Source organism: Oncorhynchus mykiss, chromosome 6 (assembly GCF_013265735.2).
Source record: "Oncorhynchus mykiss isolate Arlee chromosome 6, USDA_OmykA_1.1, whole genome shotgun sequence".
Classification (NCBI taxonomy): domain Eukaryota; kingdom Metazoa; phylum Chordata; class Actinopteri; order Salmoniformes; family Salmonidae; genus Oncorhynchus; species Oncorhynchus mykiss.
Window position 1 is genome coordinate 73,023,319 of NC_048570.1, and position 22,111 is coordinate 73,045,429.

At 45.4% G+C, this 22,111-nt stretch overlaps 1 protein-coding gene across 11 annotated transcripts in view; it reads left to right on the plus strand.

Moving 5' to 3' along the window:
- Nucleotides 1-14,634: 14,634 nt before the first annotated feature.
- LOC110526543 (pleckstrin homology domain-containing family A member 7) overlaps nt 14,635-22,111 on the plus strand; it is a 144,790-nt gene continuing 137,313 nt past the window's right edge. For 3 of the 11 annotated variants that reach the window (XM_036980924.1, XM_036980925.1, XM_036980928.1), the window contains exons 1-3: nt 14,636-15,432; nt 15,542-15,618; nt 15,731-15,788. In XM_036980924.1, coding sequence (XP_036836819.1) covers nt 15,350-15,432; nt 15,542-15,618; nt 15,731-15,788 — 218 coding nt within the window. In that variant the 5' untranslated portion in view covers nt 14,636-15,349. Of the gene's footprint in view, nt 15,433-15,541; nt 15,619-15,730; nt 15,789-22,111 lie in introns of all 11 variants that reach the window. The other 8 variants (XM_036980932.1, XM_036980931.1, XM_036980934.1 and 5 more) reach the window with 5 other exon arrangements.

Sequence of the window (22,111 nt, forward strand, 5' to 3'; positions counted from 1 at the left end):
ATACAGTTTTTCAGAGTTTGTGGTGTGTCTCCAGGACTGAGTTGCTGCAGAGGGATTCAGTGGAATGAGAAAGGCAGCGTGTCAGGAGAGTTGTCCATAGACTCTATAACTGTGATCCCAAGGGATCAGCGAGCTGTCAACCTCTCAGTGCTGGCCCTCTCCCTCAGCAGCCTTGCTCTGAATGCCTAATGCAGCTTTCATGTGTTAGAGGGATGTAGGAAACACAGAAATATCCAACTTGCTAACTGGTTGTAGTTATACACATGCCACATTCAACCACTTAGCAAGTTGGACATTTCAGAGGTTCCTAGTTCCGACTAGCATGTGAACACGGTATAACATCACCACTCTGAGAGTTCCTGTCACTCATCTGCAGCAAGAAGTTATTCTTTATGTTCCATTGAAATTTACAAAAGTTATTTTCAAAAGCTTATTTGTGTGTGTTATACTGATACAATAAAATAAACAATAGCATGATATTTGGCTCACCTAACTTCCCCTATTGTTTGCAGAGTCAACAAAGACAGATCCCCACGACCTCAATATGCCAGCCTCCATAATTTTCTTCAACTTCTGGCTTAGTTTTTTCTTTATTTAATTTAATTTAAAATGTATTTAACTAGGCAAGTCAGTTAAGAACAAATTCTTATTTACAATGACGGCCTGGCAAAAGGCCTCCTGCGGGGACGGGGGCTGAGATTAAAAATAAAAATATAGGACAAAACACACATCACAACAAGAGAGACACCACAACACTACATAAAGAGAGACCTAAGACAACAACATAGCATGGCAGCAACACCACATGACAACATGGTAGCAACACAACATGGCAGCAGCACAACATGGTAGCAGCACAAAACATGGTACAAACATTCATGGGCACAGACAACAGCACAAAGGCAAGAAGGTAGAGACAACAATATATCACACAAAGCAGTGATCATCAAGGCAGGTTTTCAAAAATAGCTTGTTTGATGTATAATATCTGTAGTCAAATGGGTTTGGAGAAGAAGCGTGTTTGATTTCACACCATCATTCCAGAGTAACAGTACATCAAACCAATGGGGGACAGGCCAGCAAAGCCTCCTCCATAGGGATTCAGTATCAAATATTTATATTGCAGTGGGGTGTTTGATGCTTTCTGCTCCCTGGGAGTGTACTCTGGGTTGTTTTAGTCCAGGAAGGAAGGAGATTGATAACCTTTACCTAACAGGAAGCCCACGAGGATATGGAGAGTTATTTCTCTTCTTTTAGTCGTTTTAAAAATGTATTGGACCAAAAGACTGTGTTCAGTAAGAACGTTTTGGTAAAAAAAGGCCTGATGGCAGTACTAAATCTATTGAGATGTAATCCACTCATTCTGATTCATTAGGAATACGTGAATTCAAATGGCTATAGTAAAAATAACGGTTGTCATAAAGACATTGGAGAGAGGCCAGACATTATATGTCGATGTCTTCCTTTTTTGATGTCTAGTGATACAGCTCTTTTCCCTCTTAACTTATGGAGATGTAACCTGCTCTACTCTGTACTGTGACTTTGAGCTTTGCCTCACACACCTCAAGTTAAATTTATGGGCAGCATCAGGAAATTGGGCAGGTCTGTTTGATGCAGTGTAAGCATTATTGTAATGTGTCATGGTTGGGAAGGCTCTCTGTCCTTAAGGTCTGCAGCTGCAGTGAGAGAGATGATGCTGACATACCCACAGCTAAACCAGCTTTGTGTGTACATGCCACACACACTGGCGCACACATTGTCACACACACACAGAGAGAGTCGGATTGTAGATGCATCATTCATTCACTTACTGCCATTTAACATATTGTCAGCCATAGCACACAATAAAGGTGGCTATTTATAGCCTTTCTCTCATGACAACAATGAGCAGTTGCTTCTTCTTTTTATGTGAACTTGCCCTGCTCTTGAGAGAGGTCCTGCCATGTCAGTGTATTTTTGTTACTGGGAAGTCTCTCACTCAGAGAAACCTGATAGCTGCTGGATCTGGGGTGTGAGGACAATGTACGGCATGGGATAATAGTCCCATTACAGCACAGCCAGCTGGCATATTTTAAGGCATTTCTGTCAGTATCCAATTTTGAATTTTCAGGCAATATTAACCATTAAAGAAATACAGTTACATAGCCTATACAGATGTAGATGTAATTTGATCACTCTTTTGTTGTTGAGAATTTTTCTGTAACCTCTTTCAACATCTATCCAACATATTAGCCCAACACCTGATACATGTCTGAAATCCTCAAGATGTTTCCATAGCTATGGGAATAAGGTGTGCTGAGGGTGCTGCAGCACCCCCTGAAAAATAAAAATAATGCAATTTTCAATTAAATAAAAAAATGAGCGGCGAATCTCGCAGATCTTACCGCGAGCTTCCTGTTTGGAAGTTGTTCTGACCCCTTTAAGATGTCACATCAGTTAAGTCATGTGATACTGATCATGTGATTTCTCTGTAGGGTTGCACATTTTGGGGAATATTCAGAGGTGGAAACTTTACGTGGGAATTAACGAGAATATATGGGAATTAACAGGAATATATGGGTATTAACGGAAATATATGCAAATGAATATTAATACCATTTAAATGTAGATGTTTTTTGAACTGGTGCAACCAATTACCTTCAGATGTCACATAATTAGTTAAATAAAGTCCAAAGGACCACTTTAAGCCCTGGGCTTTACGGAAGAGTGGCCAGAAAAAAATAAGCAAACGTGTGGTGTTCGCCAAAAGGCATGTGGGAGACTCCCCAAACATATGGAAGAAGGTACTCTGGTCAGATGAGACTAAAATTGAGCTTTTTGGCCATCAAGGAAAACGCTATGTCTGGTGCAAACCAACACCTCTCATCACCCTGAGAACACCATCTCCACAGTGAAGCATGGTGGTGGCAGCATCATGCTGTGGAGATGTTTTTCATCGGAAGGGACTGGGAAACTGGTCAGAATTGAAGGAATGATGGACGGAGCTAAATACATGGAAATTCTCGAAGGAAAACTGTTTTAGTCTTCCAGAGATTTGAGACTGGGATGGAGGTTCATCTTCCAGCAGGACAATGACCCTAAGCATACTGCCAAGGCAACACTTGAGTGGTTTAAGGGGAAACATTTAAATGTCTTGGAATGGCCTAGTCAAAGCCCAGACCTCAATCCAATTGAGAATCTGTGGTATGGCTTAAAGATTTCTGTACACAAGCAGGAACCCATCCAACTTGAAGGAGCTGGAGCAGTTTTTACTTGAAGAATGGGCAAAAATCCCAGTGGCTAAATGTGCCAAGCTTATAGAGACATACCCCATGAGACTTGCTGCTGTAATGGGGGGGTGAAGATGATGTAGTTAATTATTCCTTGCCCACGAACATTCGACCACCCATCAAAGACGATTGCAATACAGTCCTTCTAGGCAGAGTTCCTCTGTCCAGTGTGTGTTCTTTTGCCCATCAATCTTTAAAAAAAAAATTGGCCAGTCTGAGATATGGCTTTTTCTTTGCAACCATGCCTAGAAGGCTAGCTTCCCGGAGTAGCCTCTTCACTGTTGACGTTGAGACTGGTGTTTTGCGGGTACTATTTAATGAAGCTGCCAAGTGAGGACTTGTGAGGCGTCAGTTTCTCAAACTAGACACTCTAATGTACTTGTCCTCTTGCTCAGTTGTGCACCGGGGCCTCCCACTCCTCTTTCTATTCTGGTTGGAGCCAGTTTCCGCTGTTCTGTGAAAGGAATAGTACACAGCGTTGTACGAGATCATCAGTTTCTTGGCAATTTCTCGCATGGAATAGCCTCCATTTCTCAGAACAAGAGCAGACTAACGAGTTTCAGAAAGTTATTTGTTTCTGGCCATTTTGAGCCTGTAATCAAATGCTGATGCTCTAGAAACTCAACTAGAAGGCCAGTTTTATTGCTTCTTTAATTAGGACAACAGTTTTCAGCTGTGCTAACATAATTTCAAAACAGTTTTCTAATGATCAATTAGCCTTTTAAAATTATAAACTTGGATTTGCTTACACAACGTGCCATTGGAACACCGGAGTGATGGTTTCTGATAATGGCCCTCTGTACGCCTATGTAGATATTCCATTTAAAAATAATATATGTTTCCAGCTACAATATTAATTTACAATATTAACAATGTCTACACTGTATTTCTGATCAATTTGATGTTTTTTTGTGCTTTTCTTTCAAAAACAAGGACATTTCTAACTTTTGAACGGTAGCGCATGTCGCATTCACGTGCTAGTTGTAACTAGGAAACTCTGAAATGTACTACTTGCTTACTGGTTGAAAGCGGCACGCAGAAGCATCATGCCCATCAGATTTGTCCTGTTGTTTCTCTGTAGTTGCCACCTGGCAATTTTATGAAGTTGGCTTTAGCTATCCTAGATAGGTTCCCAATCTCCCAACCCTGTAACTAGCTACCAAGAAGCCATTTCAGGCTATCAAGTTAGAGATTGTCTAACTGTCTTAGCTGGCATGTCTGCTGGCAAGGTTGGTAGACTTTAGAAAAGCAAGCAATAACTGTTCTGAATAAGACTCACATTCCTTTCAATCTTTTACCCAAATTTTAGCAGAGATGCAAAGAAGCACGTTTCTTTTTTGTAATACAAGTCAGGAGGATACAGGCAGATCAAGAGGTATGCATAGATATGAAGAAAATATACATTTATTTTTACATAGAATTAAGTATGATGATTATGGCTCTAGAAGGAAAAGGCTGTTTCAGGTGTTTGAAAAATGCTAAATTATCCAACGAATGGTAGTGGGTGTCACGACTTCCGCCGAAGTTGGTCCCTCTCCTTGTTCGGGCAGCGTTCGGTGGTTGAAGTCACCAACTTTCTAGCCATTGCTGATCCTCTTTTCATTTTCCCTTGGTTTTGTATTGTCGTATCACACCTGGTTCCAATCCCATCAATTACATGTTGCGTATTTAACCCTCTGTTCCCCCCTCATGTCTTGTCGGTGATTGTTTGTTTGTAAGCTATGTGCAAGTTATGTTCTGGTGTGCGACGGGTTTTGTACCCACTTGTATTATTTTGTATATTTGGGTTTTCGGAGATTTTGAGAACTTATTTAACTGCTCTGTTTATACCAAGTTCGATCTCCTGCGCCTGACTTCCCTGCCACCAGCACGCACCCCTTACAGAATCACCGAACCGACTATGGAGTCAGCAGGAGCAGGTACCCCGGTTATAGGGGTGGAGGAGCGCGTCCGGGAGCACACAGCGATGCTTCACCATCTTGGCACCGCCATGGGCCGCGTTGTCCGGACTATGGACTGCTGGGAGAGACAGGGAGTTCTTCCAGTGCCTCCACCAGCACAACCAGGGTCTTCTCTGAGCGCCCCTTTTACACCTGGTTCCAGTGGGATTCGTCTCTCCCTGCCCCAGGAGTACGACGTAGAGGCTGCGAACTGCCAGGGGTTCCTGCTTCAACTGGAGCTATACCTGGCCACTGTCCACCCGGCTCCATCGGGCCGTGAGAGGCTGTCCGCCCTCGTCTCGTGCCTCACCGGGAAAGCCCTGGATTGGGCCAACACCGTGTGGAGAGAGGGAGATGCGGCGTTGGAGCAGTTTGAGGAGTTCCCCCGCCGTTTCCGGGCAGTCTTCGACCACCCACCCGAGGGTAGAGCGGCGGGTGAGCGCCTCTTCCATCGGAGGCAGGAGACGAGGTGCGCCCAGGAGTTCGCCCTGGAGTTTAGGATCCTGGCTGCCGGCGTGGGATGGAGAGACATCCATCGGGAGTTGGCCTGCAGAAACACCACCCTCACGTTTGACCAGCTGGTGGACTTGTCCATCCGGCTGGACAACCTGCTGGCTACCCGCAGACGTTCTGATCGGGGTCCGGTGGTTCCATCCTCCCGCACGCCCTCTCCGATACCCATGGAGCTGGGAGGGGCGGTGCGCAGGGAGACCGGAGGGGGTTCCCGCTCGTGCACCATCTGTGGCCGTAGAGGTCACACTGCGAACTAGTCTTTTCCTTGTTGACTCTTCTGCATTTCCCGTGGTGCTGGGCCTACCCTGGTGAGCTTGTCATAACCCCACTGTTTCTTGGCCACAGAGGGCTCTCACGGGGTGGTTGCGAGAGTGCTCAGGTAGGTGTTTAGGGGTTTCCGTTGGTGCTACTACAGTGGAGAGTCCAGACCAGGTCTCCACCGTGCACATTCCCTCCAAAAAGAAGGCGACTCAATTACCACCTCATCGATGGGGCGATTGTGCGATAGATCTTCTGGTAGACGCTGCACTTCCCAGGAGTCACGTGTATTCCCTCTCACACAGGCGGAGACGGAGGCTATGGAAACATATGTCTCCGAATCCCTGCGTCAGGGGTACATTCGGTCCTCCACTTCACTTTAAGTTTATTTTTTGTGAAGAAGAAGGAGGAAGGTCTGCGCCCGTGTATTGACTATCGGGGTCTGAATCAGATCACTGTGAGGTACCTGCTACCTGCTACCGCTCATAGCCACAGTGATAGAGTCAATGCACGGGGCGCGCTTCTTCACCAAACTAGATCTCAGGAGCGCTTACAACCTGGTGCATATCCGGGAGGGAGACGAGTGGAAGACGGCTTTCAGTACCACCTCTGGGCACTATGAGTACCTCGTCATGCCGTACGGGTTTATGAATGCGCCATCAGTCTTCCAAGCCTTTTTAGACAAGATTTTCAGGGACCTGCACGGGCAGGGTGTAGTGGTGTATATTGATGACATGTTGATATACTCCGCTACACTCGCTGAGCATGTGTCCCTATACAAAATGGAGGACAAAAATCAGTTAACCACCTAACTGAGGAACTCAATTTAACCTTGCGCAATACCCTAGATGCAGTTGCACCCCTAAAAACTAAAAACATTTCTCATAAGAAACTAGCTCCCTGGTACACAGAAAATACCCAAGCTCTGAAGCAAGCTTCCAGAAAATTGGAACGAAAATGGCGCCACACCAAACTGGAAGTCTTCCGACTAGCTTGGAAAGACAGTACCGTGCAGTACCGAAGAGCCCCTACTGCTGCTCGATCATCCTATTTTTCTAACTTAATTGAGGAAAATAAGAACAATCCGAAATTCCTTTTTGATACTGCCGCAAAGCTAACTAAAAAGCAGCATTCCCCAAGAGAGGATGGCTTTCACTTTAGCAGTGATAAATTCATGAACTTCTTTGAGGAAAAGATCATGATTATTAGAAAGCAAATTACGGACTCCTCTTTAAATCTGTCCTGAGTCTGCACAACTCTGCCAGGACCTAGGATCAAGAGAGACGCTCAAGTGTTTTAGTACTATATCTCTTGACACAATGATGAAAATAATCATGGCCTCTAAACCTTCAAGGTGCATACTGGACCCTATTCCAACTAAACTACTGAAAGAGCTGCTTCCTGTGCTTGGCCCTCCTATGTTGAACATAATAAACGGCTCTCTATCCACCGGATGTGTTCCAAACTCACTAAAAGTGGCAGTAATAAAGCCTCTCTTGAAAAAGCCAAACCTTGACCCAGAAAATATAAAAAACTATCGGCCTATATCGAATCTTCCATTCCTCTCAAAAATTTTAGAAAAGGCTGTTGCGCAGCAACTCACTGCCTTCCTGAAGACAAACAATGTATACGAAATGCTTCAGTCTGGTTTTAGAACCCATCATAGCACTGAGACTGCACTTGTGAAGGTGGTAAATGACCTTTTAATGGCATCAGACCGAGGCTCTGCATCTGTCCTCGTGCTCCTAGACCTTAGTGCTGCTTTTGATACCATCGATCACCACATTCTTTTGGAGAGATTGGAAACCCAAATTGGTCTACACGGACAAGTTCTGGCCTGGTTTAGATCTTATCTGTCGGAAAGATATCAGTTTGTCTCTGTGAATGGCTTGTCCTCTGACAAATCAACTGTAAATGTTGGTGTTCCTCAAGGTTCCGTTTTAGGACCACTGTTGTTTTCACTATATATTTTACCTCTTGGGGATGTCATTCAAAAACATAATGTTAACTTTCACTGCTATGCGGATGACACACAGCTGTACATTTCAATGAAACATGGTGAAGCCCCAAAATTGCCCTCGCTAGAAGCATGTGTTTCAGACATAAGGAAGTGGATGGCTGCAAACTTTCTACTTTTAAACTCGGACAAAACAGAGATGCTTGTTCTAGGTCCCAAGAAACAAAGAGATCTTCTGTTGAATCTGACAATTAATCTTAATGGTTGTACAGTCGTCTCAAATAAAACTGTGAAGGACCTCGGCGTTACTCTGGACCCTGATCTCTCTTTTGAAGAACATATCAAGACCATTTCAAGGACAGCTTTTTTCCATCTACGTAACATTGCAAAAATCAGAAACTTTCTGTCCAAAAATGATGCAGAAAAATTTATCCATGCTTTTGTCACTTCTAGGTTAGACTACTGCAATGCTCTACTTTCCGGCTACCCGGATAAAGCACTAAATAAACTTCAGTTAGTGCTAAATACGGCTGCTAGAATCCTGACTAGAACCAAAAAATTTGATCATATTACTCCAGTGCTAGCCTCCCTACACTGGCTTCCTGTCAAAGCAAGGGCTGATTTCAAGGTTTTACTGCTAACCTACAAAGCATTACATGGGGTTGCTCCTACCTATCTCTCTGATTTGGTCCTGCCGTACATACCTACACGTACGCTACGGTCACAAGACGCAGGCCTCCTAATTGTCCCTAGAATTTCTAAGCAAACAGCTGGAGGCAGGGCTTTCTCCTATAGAGCTCCATTTTTATGGAACGGTCTGCCTACCCATGTCAGAGACGCAAACTCGGTCTCAACCTTTAAGTCTTTACTGAAGACTCATCTCTTCAGTGGGTCATATGATTGAGTGTAGTCTGGCCCAGGAGTGGGAAGGTGAACGGAAAGGCTCTGGAGCAACGAACCGCCCTTGCTGTCTATGCCTGGCCGGTTCCCCTCTTTCCACTGGGATTCTCTGCCTCTAACCCTATTACAGGGGCTGAGTCACTGGCTTACTGGTGCTCTCTCATACCGTCCCTGGGAGGGGTGCGTCACCTGAGTGGGTTGAGTCACTGATGTGATCATCCTGTCTGGGTTGCCGCCCCCCCCCCCCTTGGGTTGTGCCGTGGCAGAGATCTTTGTGCATTGCAGCCGTGCATAATTGGCCGACTCCCACCACGGTAAAGGAGGTGCAGCGGTTCTTAGGGTTTGCCAACTACTACCGGAGGTTTATCCAGGGTTTTGGTCAGGTAGCGGCTCCCATTACCTCACTGCTGAAGGGGGCCCCGTGCGCTTGCAGTGGACAGCTGAGGCGGACAGGGCTTTTAGTCACCTGAGGGCTCTGTTTACCTCGGCTCCCGTGCTGGCCCATCCGGATCCCTCTTTGGCGTTCATAGTGGAGGTGGACGCGTCCGAGGCTGGGATAGGAGTTGTGCTCTCTCAGCGTTCAGGTACGCCACCGAAGCTCTGCCCCTGTGCCTTCTACTCAAAGAAGCTAAGCCCGGCAGAGTGAAAGTATGACGTGGGGGACCGGGAGTTGTTGGTTGTCGTCAAGGCTTTGAAGGTGTGGAGACATTGGCTTGAGGGGGCTAGGCACCCTTTTCTCATCTAGACTGTCCACCGCAATCTGGAGTACATCCGGGCGGCGAGGAGACTGAACCCTCGCCAGGCAAGGTGGGCCATTTTTCACCCGTTTTGTGTTTACCCTTTCTTACAGACCAGGCTCTAGAACGTGAAGGCAGACGCATTGTCCCAGCTGCATGACACAGAGGAGCGGCCCACGGATCCCACCCCCATACTCCCTGCCTCCTGCCTGGTGGCGCCGGTAGTGTAGTGGGCGGGACATTGAACAGGCGTTACGTGCAGAGCCCGCTCCCGTCCAGTGTCCCGCTGGGCGTCTGTACGTCCCGTCTGCTGTTCGTGACCGGTTGATCTATTGGGCCCACACGTCACCCTCCTCTGATCATCCTGGGATCGGTCGGACAGTGCGCTGTTTGAACGGGAGGTACTGGTGGCCTACCTTGGCTATGGACGTGAGGGTTTATGTTTCCTCCTGCATGGTGTGCGCCCAGTGTAAGGCTCCTAGGCACCTGCCCAGAGGTAAGCTACACCCCTTACCCGTTCCACAGCGGCCTTGGTCGCACCTGTCGGTGGATTTTCTTACTGATCTTCCACTTTCACAGAATAACACAGCGATCCTGGTCGTTGTGGATTGTTTCTCTAAGTCCTGTTGTCTCCTCCCTCTGCCCAGTCTTCCTACGGCAATACAGACTGCGGAGGCCTTGTTTACACACGTCTTCCGGCACTACGGGGTGCCTGAGGATATAGTGTCTGATCGGGGTCCCCAGTTCACGTCTAGGGTCTGGAAGGTGTTCATGGAACGTCTGGGGGTCTCGATCAGCCTTACTTCAAGTTTTTACCCCGAGAGTAATGGGCAGGTGGAGAGAGTTAACCAGGATGCGGGTAGGTTTCTGCGATCCTATTGCCAGGACCAGCCAGGGGAGGGGGCGGAGTTCGTGCCCTGGGCCGAGATGGCACAGAACTCGCTTCACCACTCCTCCACTAACATCTCTCCCATCCAGTGCGTACTGGGTTGGCGCCCCCCCTGGGTTGTGCCATGGCGGAGATCTTTGTGGGTTATATTCAGCCTTGTCTCAGGATGGTAAGTTGGTGGTTGAAGATATCCCTCTAGTGGTGTGGGGGCTGTGCTTTGGCAAAGTGGGTGGGGTTATATCCTTCCTGTTTGGCCCTGTCCGGGGGTATCATCGGATGGGGCCACAGTGTCTCTTGACCCCTCCTGTCTCAGCCTCCAGTATTTATGCTGCAGTAGTTGATGTGTCGGGGGGCTAGGGTCAGTTTGTTATATCTGGAGTACTTCTCCTGTCTTATCCGGTGTCCTGTGTGAATTTAAGTATGCTCTCTCTAATTCTCTCTTTCTCTCTTTCTTTCTCTCTCTCAGAGGACCTGAGCCATAGGACCATGCCTCAGGACTACCTGGCATGATGACTCCTTGCTGTCCCCAGTCCACCTGGCCGTGCTGCTGCTCCAGTTTCAACTGTTCTGCCTGCGGCTATGGAATCCTGACCTGTTCACCGGACGTGCTACTTGTCCCAGACCTATTTATGAACATTTGAGCATCATGGCCATGTTCTGTTATAATCTCCACCCGGCACAGCCAGAAGAGGACTGGCCACCAATCATAGCCTGGATCCTCTCTAGGTTTCTTCTTAGGTTTTGGCCTTTCTAGGGAGTTTTTCCTAGCCAATGTGCTTCAACACCTGCATTGCTTGCTGTTTGGGGTTTTAGGCTGGGTTTCTGTACAGCACTTTGAGATATGTGATTTGATTTGGGGTACCAGCCGGTTCATGCGCCTTGGCATCAGGGTCAGACCGAGGTTCCTGCGGTGGATGACTGGTTCAGGCACGCGGAGGAGACATGGGAAGCTGTCCGTGTCCACCTTCAGCAGGCCGTGACGCGCCAGAAGAGTAATGCAGATCGCCTCCGCAGTGGGTCTGGCTCTCGACCTGAAACCTGCCCCTCCGCCTGCCCTGCCGGAAGCTGGGTTCGCGGTTTGTGGGGCCATTTAAAGTCCTGAGGAGAGTGAACGAGGTATGTTATAGGTTACAGCTTCCCCCCAATTACCGCATTAACCCCTCGTTCCATGTGTCTCTCCTCAGGCAGGTGGTGGCTGGTCCACTACAGGAGTCTGAGGTGTAGGAGGTTCCTCCGCCCCCTCTGGACATCGGGGGGGCACCGGCGTACTCCGTTCGCTCCATACTGGATTCAATGGCGAGGGGCCTTCAGTATCTTGTGCAGTGGGAGGGGTACGGCCCGGAGGAGAGGATCTGGGTTCCACTCGAGGACGTGTTGAACCATCTATGCTGCAGGAGTTTCATCGTGTTCGTCCGGATCGCCCTGCGCCTCACCCTCCGGGTAGTTCCCGAGGCCGGTGTCGACGTGCTGCTGGAGCCACGCGTCAGGGTGGGGTACTGTCACGACTTCCGCCGAAGTTGGTCCCTCTCCTTGTTTGTGCGGCGTTCGGTGGTCGAAGTCACCAACTTTCTAGACATCGCTGATCCTCTTTTAATTTTCCTTTGGTTTTGTCTTGTATCACACCTGGTTCCAATCCCATCAATTACATGTTTTCTATTTAACCCTCTGTTCCCTCCTAATATTTTGTCGGTGATTGTTTGTTTGTAAGCTATGTGCAAGTTATGTTCTGGTGTGTGATGGGTTTTGTACCCACTTGTATTATTTTGTATATTTAGTTTTCCTGAGTTTTTGAGCACTTATTAAACTGCTCCGTTTATACCAAGTTCGATCTCCTGCGCCTGACTTCCCTGCCACCAGCACGCACCCCCTTACAGCGGGGACTATCCCCCCTCCGGACCACCCCCCCAGACTTCCTCACCTACATTGTGCCCCCTTAGATTTTTGGGTGCATGACACCCCTGGCGGCTAGTGTATAGCGCAACCAATTAGCAAGTGAGAAATGAGTTTCCTACTTCCGACTACCACATGAAAGTGGCACTGATGTTCCATAACCTTACATGTAACTGCCAAAATAAAGGAGACTCTTGAGTAAATGAGGGGTACAAAGTATATTGAAAGCATTGCTTCCACACATATGTGGTTCCTGAGTTAGTTAAGCAATTAACATCCCTTCATCCTTAGGGTCATGCATAAAAAATGTCAAGCTGGCCATTATTTTGGCCACCCATGGTTGGAAGAAGAGATCTCAGTGACTTTGAAAAAGGGGTCTCAAAGGAGAATAGTGTTCCTCAGTTACCAGATCTCCTCCCAGTTGACCACATACCTTGCATTCAGACCCCTTGACTTTTTCCAAATTTTGTTACGTTACAGCCTTATTCTAAAATTGATTGAAAAGTTTCCCCCCCTCATCAATCTACACACAATACCCTATAATGACAAAGCAAAAACAGGTTGAGAAATGTTTGCAAATGTATAAAACATATTTTTTTCCTGAAATATCACATTTACATAACTATTCAGACCTTTTACTCAGAACTTTGAAGCACCTTTGGCAGCGACTACAGCCTCGAGTCTTCTTGGGTATGACGCTACAAGTTTGGTACATCTGTATTTGGGGAGTTTCTCCCATTCTTCTCTGCAAATCCTCTCAAGCTCTGTCAGGTTGGATTGGGAGCTTTGCTGCACAGCTATTTTCAGCTCTCTCCAGAAATGTTCGATTGGATTCAAGTCCGGACTCTGGCTGGGCCACTCACGGACATTCAGAGACTTGTCCTGAAGCCACTCCTGCCTTGTCTTGGCTGTGTACTTAGGGTCATTGTCTTGTTGTAAGGTGAACCTTTGCCCCAGTCTGAGGTCCTGAGCACTCTGGAGAAGGTTGCCATCAAGCACCTCTCTGTACTTTGCTCTGTTCATCTCGATCCTGACTAGTCTCCCAGTCCCTGCTGCTGAAAAACATTCCCACAGCATGATGGTGCCACCACCATGCTTCACTGTAGCAATGGTGCCAGGTTTCCTCCAGACGTGAAGCTTGACATTCAGGCAAAATAGTTCAATTTTGGTTTCATCAGACCAGAGAATCTTGTTTCTCATGGTCTGAGTGTCTTTAGATACCTTTTGGCAAACTCCAAGTGGGCTGTCATGTGCATTTTACTGAGAAGTGGCTTCCGTCTGGCCACTCTACCATAAAGGCCTGATTGGTGAGGTGCTGCAGAGATGGTTGTCCTTCTGAAAGGTTCTCCCCCCTCCACAGGGCGGCCAGCTCTAGGAAGAGTCTTGGTGGTTCCAAACTTCTTCCATTTAAGAATGATGGAGGCCATTGTCTCAACACAATCCTGTCTCGGACCTCTACGGACAATTCCTTTGACCTCATGGCTTGGTTTTTGTTCTGACATGCACCGTCAACTGTGGGACCTTATATAGACTGTAATGAATACCCAGGGAGAAAAAGGTGTCGATTCACGCGCAGAGTGAGGCAGGTATTTATTTCGCCTTCGAAGGCAGGAATCGTGGTCACAGGCAGGCAATGGTCATGCACAGGTAGGCAAACAGGCAAGTGAATCAAAACTAGGACTGAAGGCTATAACTGGTTCTCGCAAACAAGCTAGGAAGGCTTAGTAGAGTCAAAACGAACAATACCTCACAAAGGCACAAATAGAATGAACTGAACTAAACGAGGAGCTGATGAGACCAGGTGAGTAACTAACACAGGTAAAATCAATGAACAAAAATGAAAGACAGGGCTACGTTCAAGAACACAAAGAAACAGGACTAGGTTCAAGAAACAGGACTAGGTTCAACGAAACAGAACACAAGGTTGACTAAGAAAATAAACACAGAACCTTACATAGACAGGTGTGTGGCTTTCCAAATCATGTCCAATCAATTGCATTTCACACAGGTGGATTCCAATCAAGTTGTGGAAACATCTCAAGGATGATCAATGAGCTCAATTTCGAGTATCATAGCAAATGGTATGAATACGTATGTAAATATGATATTTCTGTTTTTTATTCTTAATAAATTAGCAAAATGTCTAAAAACCTGTTTTTGCTTTGTCATTATGGAGTATTGTGTGTAGATTCATGAGGGGAAAAAATGATTGAATCAGTGTTAGAATAAGGCTGTAATGTAACAAATTGTGGAAAAAGTAAAGTGGTGTGAATACTTTCCGAATGCACTGTATGGGAGATTCTGGACCAGGGCTTTCCCCCACCATCAACAAAACACTAAATGATGGAATGTCGCATCCCTCCAATAGAGTTCCTGACACATCTATGCCAAGGCGCATTGAAGCCGTTCTGGCTCCTCGTGGTGGCCCAACGCCCTATTAAGATACTATATGTTGGTGTCGTCTTTATTTCGCCAGTTACATGCATGTTCCACAAGTCATAGGCTTATTAAAGGCTATCTTAGATTCATCAGGAAATTCTATATCATTTCTAGTTTAGTCTACTCTAGGTGACGTCATTATTGCAGGAAAGATCGTTCAGTTGAGTTTTGGAATTTGCGTGTGATGGACTGTTGTTTGGGAATGTTAATCTTCTCAAATAACAGGGCGTTAATGCTGAAATCTTTTCAACGCATTCCTTATGTGTAATTACTGTAGCTGCACCCTTGTGATGCATAACAATACTGCGCTAGATTGAAATGAATTGGAGAACCATGTTTTACATTTGATTCAATCACAGCCAACCATGCACGCTTTGGTATGTCCACACCCCTTTTTCGTCGGCTAAAAGTGGCACAAAGACGCGCTGGCTTTAGGACTTTTTTTACAAGTTTGGTCTTCCCCTTTAAAAGTCTGCAGCCCTAGCGGTGATCATTGGACTGAAAACTCTGCGGAGGGGAAGATGAGAATGAAATAGCTTGAACAAGAAGCCGGGATCATGGCGGCACCGCTCGGGCGGGACACTCTACCTGACCACTGGTCCTATGGAGTTTATCGAGATGGCAGGGTCTTCTTCATCAAGTGAGCATGCACTGTGATGTTTTAAATTTAAGCTGTACTGGTGAAACGGGTTAATTACGCAGTTATTCACGTTCTCCTCGTCCAGTAACAGGTGTTTTCTTTCTTTCAGTGATAAAACTCACAGCACTACTTGGCTCCATCCCCGTACGGGTGAACCTGTCAACTCTGGACACATGATACGATCAGGTACGCGCAGGAATTAATAATACGATATTTCATGACTGCTGTGCACATTGTGCTTAGCCTAACACATCTAGATGTGTATATATTCACGCAGCCCATTGAATTCATGTTTTAGATTTACCACTGGGATGGGAAGAAGGATTCTCGGACGAGGGGGCCAGCTACTTCATTAAGTGAGTGCAGCTTTATGTTGTTAATGTATGGGATGTGCGTGACTCTAACGTCCGATTCGAGCTCGAATAGGTCATAGCTGTAGGCATATTGTTGTGTCTGTAGTACGCTTGAAGGCATGAAGTCTTTTAAATGCATCAATTGCAGCGGGTTGAGAAATGATGACGTTGCAATGCAAGCGGTCACTTTCTTTCTCACGGTTACACTTACAAATACCCCAGGTGTTCATGGATACAATGTTGTACTAGGACACAACGCTCGGGTTTGCTGATTTGGTTTGTCATTTATGAATGTCACAGAGAAGCCTATTGCTCCTGACTAGCCCCATATGAGACCTTTATTAGGCTACTGGCTGAACGTTATCAAATGCTGTATAGCATAGACTACTACTTCATGCAAATGTTTAGTCAGGGATTTCTGCTATGTTAGGCTATTCAGGCTTTATATGATACAGTATCTTGCAATGTCATTGCCAACAGTGGCAGTCAGTGCCGTTTAAGACGACTTTTTTTCATGAGCATGGGCCTTATTTCTATTACAGCATATTGGATGACTGTCATTCATATCCATTCACCCAGTTGTCACCATATTAGCTAAAGTAATGTCATAGTCAGCATAGCTAATAGAACTAACACGTTAGTAAACCCACTACAATAATACAATAGTGTTACAGTGTACAGTCATTAGGCCCCACTGGCAATAAATTAGTAAAACCTAAAGCTTACCTTGACTTGGAAGAGTTCCAGTGTTGTGTTGGAAAGTCATAGCCAGCTAGCTAACATAGCATGCTTCTGTTAGAGCAGGGTGTTCTTGTAGGCTAAACTAGGTAGCTGCATTTCTCTCTTGCTTCTCTTTCATTTTGGAATGAGTTAATTTGTTCAAAACTGTTCAACTAGTGTCTTTCTCTCTCTTTGAGTCAACTACTCACCACATTTTATGCACTGCAGTACTAGCTAGATTAATTCTCTGATCCTTTGATTGGGTGGACAATATGTCAGATCATGCTGCAAGAGCTCTGATAGGTTGGAGGGCATCCTCCGGAAGTTGTCATAATTACTGTGTAAGTCTATGGAAAGGGGTGAGAACCATGAGCCTCCTAGGTTTTGTATTGAAGTCAATGTACCCAAAGGAGGACGGAAGCTAGCTGTCCTCCGGCTACAGCATGGTTCTACCCTACAGAGTGCTGTTGAGTGTACTGTAGACCTTCTTTGCAAAATAATGGGTTTTAATCAATTATTTGGTGACGTGATTATATTTAGTATAGTTTTATCTAAAAAGGATAGCTTTTTAAATGTTTTAAAAATTTTATTTAAAAAAAAATTCAGTGAGGAGCATGGTCCTTCCCTTCTTCCTCTGAGGAGCCTCCACTGATTGCCAACCACTAATTGTTATTTTTCTGGACCATTTTTTTATGATTTATTAAGTCATTTATCTATAGTTTTGTCAAATCATAGACTGCTGTCTTTAAACTTTTAGCCTAATGTATGCATTAGTTGCCTATGCTTACTTTAGGTTTCAGACAGAAATTAGCCAGGCCTATTATAAACCAGCGCCTTGAAATACATTTCCTGTTATTTTGACAGAACTCCCCAAAGGTGAGATGAATGAAAATATGATTGTGTTTGACCAACATAACCTAATGCTATATTGTTTGGAGAAAGGTCATGTTTGCATTTCTTCAGGATCTGTAGCTAGATAATATCCTACTTTTATCCTACTTTTAATTGACTTTCTTTCAATTTAGAACATCTGTGTTTGAGGAAGAGAGAGGACTGAACACACACACACACACACACACACACACACACACACACACACACACACACACACACACACACACACACACACACACACACACACACACACACACACACACACACACACACACACACTCTGATGTGATGTAATTGCCCATCTGTCCAACGGATATCCCTGCATGGAGTGATTTAACATGTACATGTTTAACACAGTTTTGTATCACAATATATTGTGATTTGATTACAGACATCACAATAGATTGACAGGCTAAATTGATGCTCTATGTTGAAGTTTCATGCCAATTAACTCTTGCTTTCTGCCCACATCATTTAGAAAATAAAGGGCAATGCCAAGCAGGACTGAAAGAAATCTATTGAAATTCAGCTCACACCCTCCAATACGCAAGACCTCTACTCTCTCCATTAGCTGTGTGTGTTTGTGTGTGTTGCTGAGGAAGGGGCAAGAGAGGAGCTTGTGTGTCTGTGACCATATGGTGACAGAGTTGTATAGCATGATTACAGTCTTGAGGCAGCGAGAACAGGATCCCCAAAGTCACACTTTTTCTATCCAGAAAATGATTATGGCTCCCAAAAACCAATCCACCATATCTACCAGAGCATTCTGTCAGTCTTTGCCTTTCTCTTGGCTACAAACAGGCTGTGCTATATTTGTAGAAGTAACATTAAACCACTCACTCTTTCTACAGTATTTTCTTTGTTTACCCAGACACTCAGTAGAGAGCCATTTGCATTATCTATGTCCTTCTGCAGTGTTTCATATCTTGTTTGTTGATGGGAATCAACTCTGTAGGCTGTGGCTGCCAGTGTGTAGCAGATGGGTCCCTGGAAGAGGGAGAAACACACAGAGTAGATAACAGACCACTCTGAAAACCAACTGATAAATTAAGCTAACAATGACAACTGACAAGTCTACTTTTCCTAGCCATGTGCTTATACATCTGCATTACTTGCTGTTTGGGGTTTTAGGCTGGGCTTCTGTATAGCACTTTGTGATATCTGTTGATGTGAAAAGGGCTTTATAAATACAATTGATTGATTGATACTGTAAAGCAAGTGTAGACATAGAGAATGCATGAGCAGGGGTTCCTCATTGTGAACCGATGGAAGGAGAACTCCTTCCACCATGGGTGATTTCTGGTGGGTAGCAACTCAGTCACAGAGTTTCTAAACCAAGAGGCGCAACATCGCGGGACTTCCGGGAGCGCTTGTCAAACAGACCAGGCCGGGGTTTGAGAAGTCAATGGGAGAACTGAAAAATTCTTCTTAGTTGTTAATTTTCTCAAAATCTAATAGCACAACCTAGATTCGAGCCATTTTCTTCAGTAGATAAGACAAATTGACACATTTTATTTTTTGTCAAAAACTTTATATCGAAGAAGTGCCTTTGATTTGACCGCCTGCACATGCACAGTTTGGTGCAAAACGACTGTTAGAGCCGATGACGTGTTTCTACGTATGAGTTTAGCTAGCCAACGTTGCCATGACATCGCCTACAAGTGTGATCGGGGATTTCTATTGGAGAAGCAGTTATAGCCTTCATACTGTACTGTCTTTGAATCAGTGTTTTCCATTAGCACCGGCTGTCAGCTTATTAGCCAGTTACAGAATCATTTTCAGCCGGCTACATTTTTCACTTCATTTTAACTAGGCTACTTTTCATTTAACAGTTTCAATTCGCTAGTCCGTCGAGCCCTCTCCCGCTAGAATGAACAATATGCATCTTCTAGCGATCTATTGATGGGATCGGTGCCTGTCAGTCAGAAAGTAAGCAATAACAGGGAAACTTGGCAGAGAGGAAGTGGCGAATGGAGAGGTTTCACTGTTGCCAAAATCTGTCCAAAACAAGCCCACTGCATGTTTATGGGCTTATTTTGGACCTAAGCTTGTTGCCTGCCTTCCCGCCTTTGGGACAACTACTCCCATTGTTAGGGCGGAGTGTCACGTTCTGACCTTAGTTCTTTTGTTATGTCTTTGTTTTAGTATGGTCAGGGCGTGAGTTGGATGGGTTGTCTATGTTAGTTTTTCTATGATTTGCTATTTCTGTGTTTGGCCTGGTATGGTTCTCAATCAGAGGCAGCTGTCAATCGTTGTCCCTGATTGAGAACCATATTTAGGTAGCCTGTTTTCTATTGTGTTTCGTGGGTGATTATTTTCTGTGTCTGTGTGTTCCACACGGAACTGTTTCGGTTTGTTATTTCACGTGTCGTTTATTGTTTTGTTTCAGTGTTCGCTTGTTTAAATAAAGAGCATGAACACGTACCACGCTGCGCATTGGTCCTCCGATCCTTACTACTCCTCCTCGTCAGAGGAAGACAACCGTTACACGGAGACATGAGCATCTCGTCATTATATACAGATATCTGGTTGCAGTCAAATTTCTTTACACAGAGGGAAGAGAGCATGATGCTCATGAATTTGCAAGTATTCAGACCCCTTCCCCTTTTTCACAATTTGTTTTACGAAAATGGAAGAAGTTCAAGATGACGGTCAATCACCCTCGGTCTGGGGCTCCATGCAAGATCTCACCTCGTGGGGCATCAATGATCATGAGGAAGGTGAGGGATCAGCCCAGAACTACACGGCAGGACCTGGTCAATGACCTGAAGAGAGCTGGGACCACAGTCTCAAAGAAAACCATTAGTAACACACTACGCCGTCATGGATTAAAATCCTGCAGCTCACGCAAGGTCCCCCTGCTCAAGCCAGCGCATGTCCAGGCTCGTCTGAAGTTTGCCAATGACCATCTGGAGGATCCAGAGGAGGAATGTGAGAAGGTCATGTTATCTGATGAGTCAAAAATAGAGCTTTTTGGTCTAAAATCCACTCGCCGTGTTTGGAGGAAGAAGAAGGATGAGTACAACCCCAATAACACCATCCCAACCTTGAAGCATGGAGGTGGAAACATCATTCTTTGGGGAAGCTTTTCTGCAAAGGGGACAGGACAACTGCACCGTATTGAGGGGAGGATGGATGGGGCCATGTAGGATGGATGGGGCCATCGTGAGATCTTGGCCAACAACCTCCTTCCCTCAGTAAGAGCATTGAAGATGGGTCGTGGCTGGGTCTTCCAGCATGACAACGACCTGGAACACACAGCCAAGGCAACTAAGGAGTGGCTCCGTAAGAAGCATCTCGAGGTCCTGGAGTGGCCTAGCCAGTCTCTAGACCTGAACCCAATAGAACATCTTTGGAGGGAGCTGAAAGTCCGTATTGCCCAGCGACAGCCCCAAAACCTGAAGGATCTGGAGAAGGTCTGTATGGAAGAGCGGGCCAAAATCCCTGCTGCAGTGTGTGCAAACCTGGTCAAGAACTACAGGAAAAGTATGATCTCTGTAATTGCAAACAAAGGTTTCTGTACCAAATATTAAGTTATGCTTTTCTGATGTATCAAATACTTATGTCATGCAATAAAATGCAAATTAATTACTTAAAAATCATACAATGTGATTTTCTGGATTTTTTAGATTCCGTCTCTTACAGTTGAAGTGTACCTATGATAACAATTACAGACCTCTACATGCTTTGTAAGTAGGAAAACATGCAAAATCGGCAGTGTATCAAATACTTGTTCTCCCCACTGTAAGTATTCATACCATTTGCTATGAGACTCGAAATTGAGCTCAGGTGCATCCTGTTTCCATTGAACATCCTTAAGTTGTTTCTACAACTTGATTGGAGTCCACCTGTGGTAAATTCAATTGATTGGACTTTATTTGGAAAGACACACACTTGTCTATATAAAGTCCCACAGTTGACAGTGCATGTCAGAGCAAAAACCAAGCCATGAGTTCGAAATAATTGTCCATAGGGCTTCGAGACAGGACTGTGTCAAGGCACAGATCTGGCGACGCGTACCAAAATATTTCTGCAGCATAGAAGATCCCCAAGAACAGTCGCCTTCCTCATTCTTAAATGGAAAATGTTTAGAACCACCAAGACTCTTCCTAGAGCTGTCCGCCCGGCCAAACTGAGCAATCGAGGGAGAAGGGCCTTGGTAAGGGAGGTGACCAAGAACCCAATGTTCACTCTTCCAGAGCTCCAGAGTTCCTCTTTGGTGATGGGAGAACCTTCCAGAAGGACAACCATCTCTGCAGCAACCCACCAATCAGGCCTTTATGGTAGAGTGGCCAGACGAAAGCCACTCCCCAGTAAAAGGCAAATGACAGACCGCTTAGAGTTTGACCAAAAGGCACCTAAAGAACTCTCAGACCATGAGAAACAAGATTCTCCGGACTGATGAAACCAAGATTGAACTCTTTGCCAAGCGTCACATCTGGAGGAAACCTGGCACCATCCCTACGGTGATGCATGGTGGTGGCAGCATCATGCTGTGGGTATTTTTCAGCGGCAGGGACTGGGAGACTAGTCAGCATTGAGGGAAAGATGAACAGAGCAAAGTACAGAGAGACCCTTGATTACCCCTGTCTGTATGTGTGCATTGTTTGAATCTAGCCATTAGCAATGATGCTAATGAAAAACAGTCTTCTGGTAGATGGAAAGCCTTTCCCAAAAAACATTAAATGTTAACTACAAAGTTGCATATTCTT